At 46.2% G+C, this 15,315-nt stretch overlaps 1 protein-coding gene across 1 annotated transcript; it reads right to left on the bottom strand.

Moving 5' to 3' along the window:
* Nucleotides 1-621: 621 nt before the first annotated feature.
* LOC142068343 (olfactory receptor 52R1-like) lies at nucleotides 622-1,611 on the bottom strand. Its single transcript, XM_075118769.1, has one exon. The coding sequence runs from the start codon at nucleotides 1,609-1,611 to the stop codon at nucleotides 622-624; it is 990 nt and encodes a 329-aa protein (XP_074974870.1).
* Between the last annotated feature and the right edge of the window lie 13,704 nt (nucleotides 1,612-15,315).

Raw genomic sequence — 15,315 nt, 5'->3', positions numbered from 1 at the left:
TCGATGAGTGTTTATGACAGCAATTAACACTGTCTAGCTAGTCCTTTGACATACCTGAAAGGCTGGTTTTGGGTGTTTCCAGCCTCGTATCACAAGTTAGGAACTCACACAAAGCATGATTTCATTACTTCATATATCCAAGGAGATATTAATGTTAAGCAGATTAAGCCCTTTAGAATAATAGCTCACAGGACATACTTTGTACAAAACGTACCATAATTACATCACCGTGGTAAATATAGAGTGCTTTGGAGTGCAGAGTGTCACAAGAACGATCCAGAGAGTTACAGGAGGTGGGGAGGAGAGGAGAGAGTGAGGGGCAGGGCCTTGAGGGGAAGATGCAGAGCAGGGGCGTAACCTGGGGGAAGATGCATGGTACATGGGTGGGGCCTCATGCTTCCAGTTACCAGGAATTAGAAAGGCGGCAACCCTCGGAGTTGCACATAGTCAGATTCCCCATTTGTCACACTGACACAGCACAGTAAAGTCAGGAAAGGGTTTCAGGTCTCTTTGACTGGCCAGTCAGTGATTCAGGGAAGAGAACCCAGCACCATGTCACCAGCCAGCACTGCATGGAGCTCAGTCTGACAGCCAGATCACCAGGAGAAAGCTTTATGACCCTTAATGAGTAAAGAGCTGGAGCAGACTATCCCGAATCTGTTGGCTCCTCAACCCATAGATGATGGGGTTTAACATGGAGGGCACCAGGAGATACATGTTGTTCATGAGAACGTGGAAATGCAGGGCCATATTGTGCCCAAACCGTTCTGTGAGGGCGGAGAAGAGATGTGGGATGTAAGAGCCTAAGATGACACAGAGGTGGGAGCCACAGGTCCCAAAAGTCTTGAGGCGGGCGTCCTTTGTTGGGAGGCTGAAGATGGCCCTGAGGATCTGGATATAGGACACAGCGATACAAAACATATCCACACCGGTCACCAAGAATGCCACAGCAAGGCTGTAGTAACTACTGATGCGGATGTCGGCGCAAGCCAGCTTCACCACAGCTATGTGCTTGCAGTATGTGTAGGGAATTATGTTGGTTCTGCAATATGGCCACCTCCTCGCCAGGAAGAGATAGGGCAATACGAGCATGATGCCACGCAGCACCACGGCCAGGCCAATTTTGGCCACCACAGGGTTTGTCAGAGTGGTGGAATGTCTCAGGGGATCACAGATGGCCACGTAGCGATCAAAAGCCATGGCCACAAGGATCCCAGAATGCAAAGCAGAGAAGCTGAGAAGGCAGAACATCTGGGTGAGGCAGGCGCTGAAATTGATCTCCCTGGAATTGAACCAGAAGATGCTCAGCATTTTGGGTAGGACGGCCGTAGACGGGACCACGTCGGCGACGACCAGCATGCAGAGGAAATAGTACATGGGCACATGGAGGCTTGGCTCCCTCTTCACGATGAACAGGATTGTGAAGTTCCCCAAGATGGCTATGACATAGATCGCACAGAAAGGGATGGAGATCCAGACATGGGCTGCCTCCAGGCCAGGAATGCCCAGCAGGATGAAGGTGGAAGGGTTGGTAAAGTCGGTTGAGTTGGAATCTGACATGGAATAGGAGAGAAGGTTTCCAACGCTGAGGCAGAATGGTGTTTCCTGCATGTACCGTGCGTCCCCCTGACTTCCTGTATGTGCCCAGGGTCTAGGGTGATGGTCGCAGGACAAATGCCTGGATGGAAAGAAAATGTTAATATTAGACACTACATACACAGCTCGAGGCTTGTCTCATGGATGGAGCAGGTTGGTCGCTCTTCACACACTGAAAAATGACATTTTAATGATTAAAATAAATGAATTATGAACAATTGACCCTACTAATGTCAGTTCCATATTTTATGGTGCTCCTTTCATCAATAATTCCTACACATCGTGGTATGGGAAACATTAATAGGCACCAGCACGAAACACGAGTGGATGCTGGTTTTCCCTCATTGTTCCTTAGGCCTTATCTGCACTGCCAAGTTTTTTTGCCAAGAGGCAGCATTTGCTGAAGAAATAGTGGAGGTGTAAACACTACAAATCCGCTTTTGAAGACAGAACTCCTCAGTTTCAGTGACGTAAGAAAGGCACCTTAACGAGAGGTGTAAGGGTTTGCAACAATGATTTCTTTTAAAGGCTTTTTCGTCATTGACCAAAGTTTCAGCAAAAAAAATCTGCCAATTTACACATAGGCTCAATACAATGAAACCCAGGCTACAGAGTCCATGCTGTAGGGGGTTTCCCATTCACCTAGTTATTGAAAATCTGAGAGTGGGAAAAAAACACCTTTGCCAAGACATGTGCCAGGGGAAACAGCCCAACTAGAACACACCTCAGGGAAAAGACTTGGGCATCATTGATAGCAGCTCCACGCAAACACCTGCTCATTTGCGGTAGTGGCCACAACAAAGACAATGTTCAGATGCGTAAGGAATGGGATGGAGAATATCCTGCTCTGGAGATGCACTCACTTTTGGTCACCCAGTCTCTATAAAGGATCTAGTAGATAGAAAGGGGATTTCCCAGGCAGGCTGTGAGAATGGGGGAGGCTGGCGTATGCGGAAAGACTGAAAAGTCTGGGACTGGTTAGTTTAGAGAGGAGACAATTAAGGGGGCATACGATAGAGGAGAACAAAATAAAGAATGGAACTGATTACATTGATATGGACAAACAGAGAACAGCTCCCAGCCAGTAATAGCTATCTACAGATACCCTTCAAAAGGGCCAATTCCCCAAAGATAAGGCAAATGATCAGCAAAACTGAGTGGGAGGAAAAATGTAGACAGAAAAATGGGAATGAAAAATGGAACTTCTTTAAGAAGAGTTTATGAGAGATCTAAAAAGCCATGATTCCACAATCAAGAAAGTAGAGAACTTTGGTTAAAAACCCAGTTCAGTAGCAAAGTGAAGGCAGCAACTGGGGGGGTGGGGGGGGAAGCAATATATAACAAATGGGGAAAAGGGAAAATAGATAGCAAGCAATAGAAATTGGAAGTTATGAAAATAGATACAGGATGTTACAGACATTGGGGGAAATCCATGCTTTGCAGGGCTAAGGATAACAAAAAGGAAGTTATTAATTATCTTAAGAAGAAAAGAAACCCTCGAAAATGTGTAGGCCAATTCCAAGAGGGAGAAAGGAAACTTGTTAATGTTGGAGAAAAGGGAGATGTGTTCAAGAAATAGTTTTGTTCTGCTTTTGGAAAGGAGCAGTATCAGGTACTCAGATCACACACGGTCATGAAACACTTTCCAGTCCATTAGCAGTCAAAGAGGATGTTAAACAGCATCTACAGTAGAACCTCAGAGTTACAAAAACCAGAGTTACGAACTGACCGATCACCAAACTTCTCATTCCAAATCAAAAGTAGGCAGTCGGGGAGCAACAGACCCCCCCCCGACCCCCTACCCCCCAAAGGAAATAAAGGACAGTTCTGCATTAAACCTAAACTATTAAAAAATAAAAGGAAAGTTTTTTAAAAAAGATTTGACAAGTTTAAGAAACAGTGGAAAAGCTGATCTGGGATAAGTTAAAAAAAATCTAGGAGTCTAATTAATGCCAGTCAACAATATGGTTTTATGGAAACAGGTCTTGTCAAATAAATACGATTTCATCCTTTCATGAGAGTACACGTTTGGTTGATCAAGGGAACCATACAGATGCAACAGACTTCGATTTCTCTGAGGCATTTGATTTAGTCGGGGAAAACATTCAGTTAACATAATGAACAATATACGTCACTAGAGCACATGTTAAATGGAGTAAAAACGAGCTCACTGACAGATCTCAGAAAGCAGTTGTGAGTGGGCCATTGCCAGCAAAAGGGGTTGTTTCTCATGGGGTTCTGCAGGGATCAGGTCTAGGCCCGGTGCGATTCAGTATTTTCATCAATCATCTGGAAACAAATAGAAAATGATTGCAGGTAAAATCTACGGACGACCCAAAGATTGGCAGAGTGGTTACAGTGAGGCAGTCAGGGCAGGCATAGCGATTGATCTACAGTGTTTGTTGAGTTGGGCCCATGCAAACAAAATGTTTTAATACAGTCAAATGCAAAGTGATCCTCTCGGAACATGGAATGCAGGCCCCACAACCATGCTGTGGCACAGTATTATGGAACGCAGGGATGCTGAAAAGGATTTAGGGGTCATTGTGGACAACCAGCTTATCGCAAGCTCCCAATGCAATGCTGTGGCCAAAATGGCTCACGCGATCCTTGGATTCATAAACGGGGGAGTGGTGAGTTGGAGCAGGGGAAGGGTTTTATCTCTGGACATGGCATTGATGAAACCGACCGTGTCCAGTTCTTCAGTCCCCATTTCAAAAAGGATGTTGAAAAACTGGAGAGGGTGCAGAAAAAAACCACAAAAATGTTTGGAGACTGGAGAAAATGCCTGACAGAGAAAGAGATTTAAAGAGCTTCATCTATTTATCTCATCTAAAAAGACAATCAAGCAGAGACTTCCATGGGGAGAAAACCATGGGAACTCAGAGGCTCTGTAATCTAGTTTAGAAAGGCAGAGGAAGACCCAATGGCTGGAAGCTGAAGCCAGACAAATTCCACTCGGAATTATGGGCCAAATGATCAGCACTCGGGGTGATTAATCATTGGGACAAACTGCAAAGGGAAGTGGTGGATTCTCTAACTCCCCATGTCTGCAGATCCAGACTGGATGCTTTTCTGGAAGATCTGCTTGAGGTTTTGTCTACACTTAAAACACTACTGAGGCACTGCAAAGTGCTTCAGTGTAGACACGACTTACAGGGATGGTCTGTGTATTCCCGTCAGTGAGGATAATTCACCTCCCCGAGAGGTGGCAGCGAGATCAATGGAAGAGTTGTTCCACCGACCTCATTCTCTCTACATCGGGTTAGGTTGATATAGCGACAGCTCTCGGGGTGTGGATTCTTTTGCTGTTGCAAAAAAAGCAAATGCAATTTTGGGTTGCATTAACAGAGGCATAGCATGCAAGTCATGGTAGGTGATTGTACCTCTCTACTCAGCACTGGTTAGGTGCTGTGTGCAATTTTGGTCACCGCTGTCTAGAAAGGATGTAGAGATCCAGAGATGAGTGACAAAGATGATCCAAGGGATGGCATGCAAACCGTGCGCAAAGGCTGAAGGAAGTGGGTGTGTTTAGTTGAAAAAAGATTAAGGAGGGACATGAGAGTGGTCTTCAAGTATTTGAAAGGCTGCCATAAAAAAGATGGAGAAAAATTGTCCTTTTGAGACAAAGGGCAGGACAAAAGGCAATTGGTTCAGAGTGCAGAAGAGCCGATTTAGATTCAATTTCAGGAAAAACTCCCTAACTATAAGAACAGCAGGACAATGGAACAGTCCCCTAGGCAGGTTGTGGAAGCTCCTTCACTGAAGGTTTTCTAAAGGAGGCTGGAGCCATCTGTCTTGGATGGTTTAGATACAACAAATCCTACATCTTGGCAGAGGTTGGACTAGCTGACCCTTGAAGGTCCCCTGTGGCTCTAGGATTCTACAATGTAAAATCCTAGTGTCGACTAGGTCTTAGTCAAACACAAGTTTTGGAGTTCAATACAGGGGTAACTTGGCTTAAATTTAACAGCTTTTGTTCTACTGGAATTCAGACAGAATGATCTAATTGTCCCTTCTGATCTTAAACCCTATGAATCTATGGATAAAGAAAGTAGGTCAAGCATTTATATTTACTCTGTCTCATAACACAGGAACAAGGGAACATTCAAGTACATTGAAAGTCTGAATATATAACATTGAGAAAGAAAAATTGTTTACCTAATCCATATTTGGCCTGTGGAACTCCTTGCCACACACATTATTGGAGCAAAGAGCATAGTTGAATGGGATTCACAAATGGATTGGGCATTGTAGGTGGTGCTGGTGACACCATAGTTAGTTAATGCTGTCTGACACATTCAATTAGGAGACCTCATTTTCAGTTGGTTATAATTTTGCCAATTTTTAACCATTTGGACTGAAATTTCCCACACTGGGTTTCTGCTTCTAGCTGAATTGTTTTTGAAAGTTTCAGACCTAACAGTTCAGCCAAGTTCTCAAATGAAGCCAGGAGAAAAGCGGTCTTGCCCATGTTGATAAATTCATATAATTATTCCAGTGAGGAGCCCTAGCCCCTCCATGCTTTCCATCACAAAGTCAGGTGAGAGCCATCCCCGTTAACAACCAGAGCCCTGAAATGCAAGAGGAGGAGGTGAGAGTCCCTGTGCATTAGCTCACACACAGCTGGCTCCTGAGGTCTTTACTCAATTCTTACTCCAAGGGGAGTTTTGCTTCTGTGGGGCTTGAGAACGTATGGGCCACGGCCTCGTAATTTGGCCTTGTATTCTACATCTACTAAAACCTTTCATTCTGAAGCATCCCCTGTACCACTGAAATGCAGCCATCTCGGGGCTGGAGCCCATCAGCGAGGGGCAGAGCAAAGGGGACATTTTGGCCAGTGATATTGGAGCAAACTCATCCCCTGTGGCAAAAGCCCCACCATGCTTAATGGTTGTGCAGAGCGGAAAGGACCACAGACCTATTCTCTATCCCATAACGCCCACGTTGCACTGGGTTTGTCAAGCAAGTGAGCTACTCAGCAAGAGACGGGTACCTGTGAATTCTGAGCCAGAAGTGTCTTCCCTGGGAATCCTCTGCAGATAGCCGTGTTCCACACCTCTCTAACCCCAGCATCTGCAGCAGCATCCAACGCTGAGAGCCGACCATGGGTGTGCACCGTTTATAATCTAGCTGTGCACACTCCCAGGGGGGTTCACTCAGCCTCTAGGGGAGAAGCGGCATCTGGATGGAAATAGGCTGGAAACCGTAGACACCCTTGCCAATGTCTCTCTTTCAGTGTCTGTGCTTCTGAGTTCTTTATCCAGGTTTAGAAGTAAACAGTCATTAAGGAACGTTCCCAAAGGGAGATGAGAACTCTTGGCCTCTCCACTGAGTCAGAGAGGAATTGGCTGCTCTGTGTATTTGTGTATATTTAAAAAGTAGAGTTGATTAGGAAGAAAACTAGGGATTATGGGCAGCTCTCCATAGGGTCTGATACCCTGTAAATGCCCAGTATTAATGGTTAGATAGTAGACAGAGAGATCTGGAGAAAGGTGACTATATGACTATAACAAGGTTTAAAAGAGAACTGGGACTATAACAGGGTTTAAAAGAGACCTGGATAAATTCATGGAGGTTAAGTCCATTTATGGATATTAGCTAGGATGGGTAAGGAATGGTGTCCTTAGCCTCTATTTGTCAGAGGGGGGTGATGGATGGCAGGAGAGAAATCACTTGATCGTTACCTGTTAGGTTCACTCACTCCAAGGCATCTGGTATTGCCACTGTCGGTAGACAGGATACTGGGCTGGATGGACCTTTGGTCTGACCCAGTACGGCCATTCTTATGTTCTTAAGGTAAGTGAGGAGAGAAACGAACACTTTCTGCAGGCACACAGGGCTATCACTAAGGCATCAGAAATCAGTAATTCTCATCAGTAACTGTCATCATACTGTGTAACACCTTTCATTGAAGGATCTTCAAAACACCAAGTAAAGGAAAGTCACTATGAACATATTGTCACTATACTGACAGGTAAACTGAGGCAAAGGAAGACTGACTTGGTGAAGGTCACACAGAGAATGACAGACAGAACCCAGGACTCTTGACTTCCCTGCTCTAACCACGGTCTCTCCATTAGTAACTAAGCACATGACAAGAAGGAAATGGACTCACAGTCTAGCAGGGCTTGTTCTTTAGGTGGGTGTGACGGACTTGCCCAGGATGCAACCTGGAAAGGGTGTATCACCGAGCCCTCTGCATACCAACCTGGGCTCCCTTTCACACTTTAAGGATGTGACAAACTGCTATCCTCTCCAGGTTTGGACTCTTACAGCCAGACACAGCCAGACACATCTCCACCCAGATGCAGTTACATGAATGTTTTCACAAGGCACTCATGAACCAACAATAGAGAGGCTAAAGCCAATTTCCTGCCTTCCCGCCCCCACCCCCAGAGCTCCCCAGGCGAGGAACCCAGAGCTGTACTGTCTTACCCTGGTCAGAAGCCCAGAGACTGTAATTTATTACCCAGTCCACCCCTCCCTCAATGTGGAGAGGACAATACACTAGCCCCTGTTCCTGAGCACATTTCCCTTTTGCATTTAAAACAACACACTGTTTTAGATAAAAAAAAAATATGTAAAACCGAGTTATTAACTGCAGAAGGATAGATTTTAAGTGATTATAAGTAATAAGTGTACAGATCAAAGGAGATGACCTAAGAAATAAAGGAAAATGACTATCTGAGTTCTATAAACTTGACAGGATTTGAATCACACAGTGTGTCACCCTGATGGTACAAACCGTTCACCTGTCCTCCATGCAAAAGTTAGAAACGCCTTCAGCCTGGGACCAAATCCCCAGTTTGGTCCTTCTTCCTAAGGTTTTTCCAGGTGTTGAGTTATGCGGGGGAGTGAGGCCAAGCGATTTTCTTACTTCCACCTTTTATGGCTTCTGTCATTCGGAGGGACCTTCATTTTTCCAAGCAGAAGGCCCCAGCACAATTACCAGAAACGCACAGGCACAAATGGAGTCCAGTGTCACATGAGCTGCTCATATGCCCTCACATGCTTTCAGAATTTTTGGCACAAAAATGAGACATGCATACAAATAGGGTAATCATATTCAGCAAATCATAACTTTTTCACTGATACCATTGATACCTGTTCCTTTGGGGGCACAGAATGTCACACCTCCCCCCTTAGTTTACTGCAGAAGTGTTAGTCACTGACTAGGTTGGAGGGAGTGTGCCCAAGGCCTTCTTTAGGTTTGGAATATACAATGCCCAAGTGTTGCAAACCTTGGAGTGTGATCCACATGTGTTTTTATAAAGCTCTATGTGCCTTCTATTTGTCACTCGAAAACCTGTCTTTGTAAATGTGCAGGATTGTCAACCGTTGTATTTTTGCAACAGGTGATAACTCAATACAGATAGTCATCAATGCCATGAAGTGGTTTGCCTCAGTTTCCCCTTCCACACAGCAAACCAGGTTTATTATGCTTTCCCAGCCGTAACAAGCTTTGAGACTGTTTAGAGGTGTTAGCTGAGAAACAGTATTCCCATAGGACTTCTTTTTTACTACATGTAGCTTATTACAACTTTTGATAGGATTTACCATCAGTGTCAAATTCTTTGTTATAAGATTCACCATTAGCAACAAACATTGGATGAGGCTTTCTTCCAGCAACTCACGGAAGTTACTAGATGGCAGGCCCTGGTTCTCATGGGAGACTTCAATCACCCTGATATCTGCTGGAAGAGCAATACAGCGGTGCACAGACAATCCAGGAAGTTTTTGGAAAATGTAGGGGACAATTTCCTGGTGCAAGTGCTGGAGAAACCAAGTAGGGGCAGAGCTCTTCTTAACCTGCTGCTCACAAACCGGGAAGAATTAGTAGGGGAAGCAAAAGTGGATGGGAACCTGGGAGGCAGTGACCATGAGATGGTCAAGTTCAGGATCCTGACACAGGGAAGAAAGGAGAGCAGCAGAATACGGACCCTGGACTTCAGAAAAGCAGACTTTGACAACCTCAGGGAACTAATGGGCAGGATCCCCTGGGAGAATAACATGAGGGGGAAAGGAGTCCAGGAGAGCTGGCTGTATTTTAAAGAATCCTAATTGAGGTTACAGGGACAAACCATCCCAATGTATAGAAAGAATAGTAAATAGGGCAGGTGACCAGCTTGGCTTAACAGTGAAATCCTTGCTGACCTTAAACACAAAAAAGAAGCTTACAAGAAGTGGAAGATTGGGCAAATGACCAGGGAAGAGTATAAAAATATTGCTCGGGGATGCAGGAGTGAAATCAGGAAGGCCAAATCACACCTGGAGTTGCAGCTAGCAAGAGATATTCAGAGTAACAAGAAGGGTTTCTTCAGGTATGTTAGCAACAAGAAGAAAGTCAAGGAAAGTGTGGGCCCCTTACTGAATGAGGGAGGCAACCTAGTGACAGAGGATGTGGAAAAAGCTAACGTACTCAATGCTTTTTTTGCCTCTGTCTTCAGGTACAAGGTCAGCTCCCAGACTACTGCACTGGGCAGCACAGCATGGGGAGGAGGTGACCAGCCCTCTATGGAGAAAGAAGTGGTTCCGGACTATTTAGAAAAGCTGGACGAGCACAAGTCCATGGGGCCGGATGCGCTGCATACGAGAGTGCTAAAGGAATTGGCGGATGTGATTGCAGAGACATTGGCCATTATCTTTGAAAACTCATGGCGATTGGGGGAAGTCCTGGAAGACTGGAATAAGGCTAATGTAGTGCCCATCTTTAAAAAAGGGAAGAAGGAGGATCCTGGGAACTACAGGCCAGTCAGCCTTACCTCAGTCCCTGGAAAAACCATGGAGCAGGTCCTCAAGGAATCAATTCTGAAGCATTTAGAGGAGGGGAAAGTAATCAGGAACAGTCAGCATGGATTCACCAAAAGGAAGTCATGCCTGACTAATCTAATTGCCTTCTATGATGAGATCACTGGCTCTGTGGATGAGGGGAAAGCAGTGGACGTGTTGTTCCTTGACTTTAGCAAAGCTTTTGACACGGTCTTCCACAGTATTCTTGCCAGCAAGTTAAAGAAGTATGGGCTGGATGAATGGACTATAAGGTGGATAGAAAGTTGGCTAGATTGTCGGACTCAACGGGTAGTAATCAATGGCTCCATGTCTAGTTGGCAGCCGGTATCAAGTGGAGTGCCCAAGGGTCGGTCCTGGGGCCATTTTTGTTCAATATCTTCATAAATGATCTGGAGGATGGTGTGGATTGCACCCTCAGCAAGTTTGCAGACGACAATAAACTGGGAGGAGAGGTAGATATGCTGGAGGGTAGAGACAGGATACAGAGGGCCCTAGACAAATTGGAGGATTGAGCCAAAAGAAATCTGATGAGGTTCAACAAGGACAAGAGCAGAGTCCTGCACTTAGGATAGAAGAAGCCAATGCACCGCTACAGACTAGGGACAGAATGGCTAGGCAGCAGTTCTGCAGAAAAGGACCTAGGGGTTACAGTGGACTAGAAGCTGGATATGAGTTAACAGTGTGCCCTTGTTGCCAAGAAGGCCAATGGCATTTTGGGATGTATAAGTAGGGGCATTGCCAGCAGATCGAGGGATGTGATCTTCCCCCTCTATTCGACATTGGTGAGGCCTCATCTGGAGCACTGTGTCCAGTTTTGGGCCCCACACTACAAGAAGGATGTGGAAAAATTGGATAGCATCCAGCGGAGGGCAACAAAAATGATTAGGGGACTGGAACACATGACTTACGAGGAGAGGCTGAGGGAACTGGGATTGTTTAGCCTGCAGAAGAGAAAAATGAGGGGGGAGTTGATAGCTGCTTTCAACTACTTGAAAGGGGGCTCCAAAGAGGATGGCTCTAGACTGTTCTCAGTGGTAGCTGATGACAGAACAAGGAGTAATGGTCTGAAGTTGCAGTGGGGGAGGTTTAGGTTGGATATTAGGAAAAACTTTTTCATTAGGAGGGTGGCGAAACACTGGAATGCGTTACCTAGGGAGGTGGTGGTATCTCCTTCCTTCGAAGTTTTTAAGGTCAAGCTTGAGAAAGTCGTGGCTGGGATGATTTAGTTGGGGATTGGTCCTGCTTTGAGCAGGGGGTTGGAATAGATGACCTCCCTTCCAACCCTGATATTCTAGGATTCTATGATTGCATCACGAGATGTAACAATAACTCTGGATTTGGGTACCCGCCGTCCCACTTTTCTCTATCCATGAGAGGTCAGTTGTGTGACTGCTCATCTCCGGCAGGCCACTTAAACAGTTCCCTCTCAATGCCAGAGCCAGAGGTTGAGTGCCTGGGAGCACAGATGCTGAATCAGCCATTCTGTCCTGGGCATCATCCCCCATGTGATCAGTGAGGAGACATTCCTGTACTCCCACTGTTCCTCCCCCATTTTCCTACTCTGCGGCCCCCTCTAGGACACATACCCCTGTGCTCTCTAGAGTGGGAGCTATCCCCTGTTCATGCGTGAAGGACTAACAGCTAACAGCCTGGACAGATGTCTCAGTGGCAGGCTCTAAACCCCTCTCCCTTTCTCAGGTGGCCTTGCCTCCTGCTGCTTTGTTAAAGGAACCCATAACCACCTCTTCAGTAGTTTCTATGATTTTATCAGCCTTCTCTGGGCTCCTGTAGTGGGGTGAGCACCCCACTCCGGCCCTGAAGGGGTTAAAACAGCCCTGGGAGAGGGCTGCCCTTGGGAGCCAATAGTAAAAGCAGCCCTGCAGAGCGCTGCGGCTTGAAAAAAGGAGTGAAAGCAGCAAACTTTGTTGATTGGGGAAGTAGCCACAGCTGTGGCCAGCTCAATCAGGGCCCAGCTGGCCCTTAGAAGAGGGTTGTGGGCCAGGAGCTGGGAGGAGACCCTCTCTCTCCAGCCGGGAGGGAGAAGGATCTGGCTACCTGAGAGAAAGGGTACCTGAGGCAGAGTAGAGCTGGGGAAAGGCAAAAGGAGCTGGGGAGCTCCAGCCTGGCAACTCCCCAGGCTGCAGGCCTTGAGCAAGGCCTATGGAGGTATTGGGGCTGCAGAGGGGCAGCCCAGGAATAGGCAGAGGCAGCTGGTCCCAACCTCCTTGACAATGATGAGCGGCCTTTACAGACTGCAGTTTGGCCCAGTGAGAGGGGGCTAGATGATGACTGGCAGTAGCCACTGAGGTAAGGTGGGGATAGAGGGTTGGGGGGTTCCCCTGGGAGGAAGAGGGTACTGCTGGGGGCAGAACCCTGACATTAAAGGGCACCAGGGTCCAGGAGGTACATGGGTTCTGAGGCAGGCGAGAAACTGGCCAGAAAGAGGCGCTCCGAAGCTGCAAAGAGCTAATTCTCAGGACCACCAGCACAATGTGCCGCACCAGTGAATCTTTCCTTCACTACAGCTGCCCTCTGGAACCCATCTCCCTGTGCTCCCTAGCATTGGGTTTTCCCCTTGTTTAGCTTCAACACTGACATTTTTTTCCCTTAGGCAACACTGTCCTTAGCTACAGAGCAGGAGCTGGTCTCAACCACCCCCACCCCTGGAAACATGCAGCCTCCCCCGCTTGCAGAGGAATCAAGGAGACCTCTCCTTTTTTTGAGCAGTTCCTGGGACTTTCCCCTTTCCCTCTGAGGTCCCAACAGAAAGCACCTTCTTGCTGAAGGTGGACACTCTAACAGCCTGAGCTACATGGAAGAAATCATTGACAATTAGCTTATCAATAGGATTATTGTCTACTACCCCCACTGATAATACAGCTTCCAAACCTTCGGTTTCTATGTGCACTTTAGCCAAAGGCAAAAGGATTTTGTAAGAGCAAAATAATAAAAGTTCTGCCATCTGTCCTGTCAGTATGTTTCCTTTTGCAGTATACCTCTCCTAACCACTTAAATGTCTGCCCCTGTATCTTCCCACCCAAGATATTCCCTGCTCTTAATGCTGACAGCCTTTAAGTGCTTCATGTCTAGTTCAGCAGAGGCTAATTTTAGAAACCTTATGATAAATGACAGGTGCCCAAGGGGTTTCTGTGCTCAGAATCGCAGCATTCACATGGGCTACCTGCTGCCTGCTTTCTTTGAGCACAGGGCATTTATTCCTCAGGTGATCAGTGAAATTACAATGATAGCACCTCCTGGACTCTTCCATTTTCACAGGAGATTAGGGTTGGGGATTAGAAGAATGGGGTAAAATGGGACCATGCTTTCCACCAAGTGTAAACCCTCCGTCTGTAGTTTATTCACAATAGATGCTTGTGTCTGCTCAAAGTCATCAGCTAGAGAAGTCATCTCATCCACAGTTTTCACCTTTTTGTCCCATAGACACTGTTTCACATCATCTTTACCTGTGTTTAAAAAGTGTCCTGAGAAACAAGTTCAAACATTCCTTCAAACCTTGTAACACCTGTGCCCCTTACCCACTTTCCCATCTAGCCCGGGGCAGTAGCCTGACCAGTGTAAGTTTATTTTCCGCTCCATTCCTCCCTCAATGTGGAGAGGACAATGCACCAGCCCCCGTTCCTGAGCAGATTTCCCTTTACACTTCAAACAACAACTATTTTAGGTAAAAAATATTAAAACGATTTATTTACTACAGAAAGTGATTGTAACTAAGAAGTGTACAGCTCAAAGCAGATAAGCTAAAAAATAAAGCAAAATCACAATCTGAGTACTATAAATTAGACAGGGTTTGAATCAAGCAGTATCTCACCCTGATGGCACAAACACCCTGATTGGACAATCTTCCATACACAGGCCAGGATTTCTCCTTTCCAGTCTGGGACCACCTCCCCAGTCAAAATCTTTTCCCTCCAGCCATGTCTTGTGGTGTTTAATTGTGGGGGGAGTGTGGCTAAGTGATGATGTCACTTCCCCATTTTATAGCTTCTGCCATGTTCAGGGAACTTCATTGTTCCAAACAAAGCCCCCAGCACTGTCAGTGGGAAAGTACAGGCACAAGATGGAGTCCAGTGTCACATGACCTGGTCACATGTCCTTGCATCCTTCAGTGAGTCATCACAGTGGCCATTACCCACATTCTGGCCAGACATCTACAGGGAACTCCACCAGGTGGGGAGAAGCTTCTTCCATGACCCATGGTGTGCTCATTGATGGGCCATCAACTTGAATAGTCCTTTCATAATGTGCTGGCTCGACTAGATGTAAACTACCATGTGGGAGTTACCACAGGAGCAATCACATTTGAAATACAGGTACATGGTAGACATTCATATTTGCATACAAATAGGATAATCATATTCAAGAAACCATAGCTTTTCCACTGACACTTCACATGACATAGTTTGTACAAGATTTGGGGCAAATATATAACAGTGGTGAATATGGGGGTTCCAGGGTGTTGCTTTGGGGTACAGCGTGTCACAGCAATATATCTATCAAACTAGAGCTCTCTAAGATTTTGTGTTTTAGTATAAGCCATACATCCATGTCCTGAAAAAGACAACATTCTGTTCTGTACTACAGGAGAAAAGCAAGCCATGGTTCAGAGCAAAGGAAACGGAAAGAGTGTTTTCCCAGCTACCCATCACATGTGCAATATGTGACCCCCTGAAAGTGTCCACCTCACTTTCATTGTTCAGCGAGTGTCTCCTGCACTTTCTGTTTGTCAGACCTCAGCCTCACACACATTACGGGAGAAACAGACAAGGAAGGAATTTGTGCCTTAGGGAAGTTTTTACCCTTAGCTAGTAGAAATAAGCTTAGGGGGTCTTTCGTGTGGGTCCCCATGTCTGTACCCCAGAGTTCAGAGTGGGGAGGGAACCCTGACAAGGGCCCAGCACCATGTCA

The sequence above is a fragment of the Caretta caretta genome, chromosome 1 (genome assembly GCF_965140235.1).
Source record: "Caretta caretta isolate rCarCar2 chromosome 1, rCarCar1.hap1, whole genome shotgun sequence".
In the NCBI taxonomy this organism is placed as follows: Eukaryota; Metazoa; Chordata; order Testudines; family Cheloniidae; genus Caretta; species Caretta caretta.
Note: the sequence above shows the minus strand (reverse complement) of the source record. Positions and strands in the feature narration are given on the sequence as shown.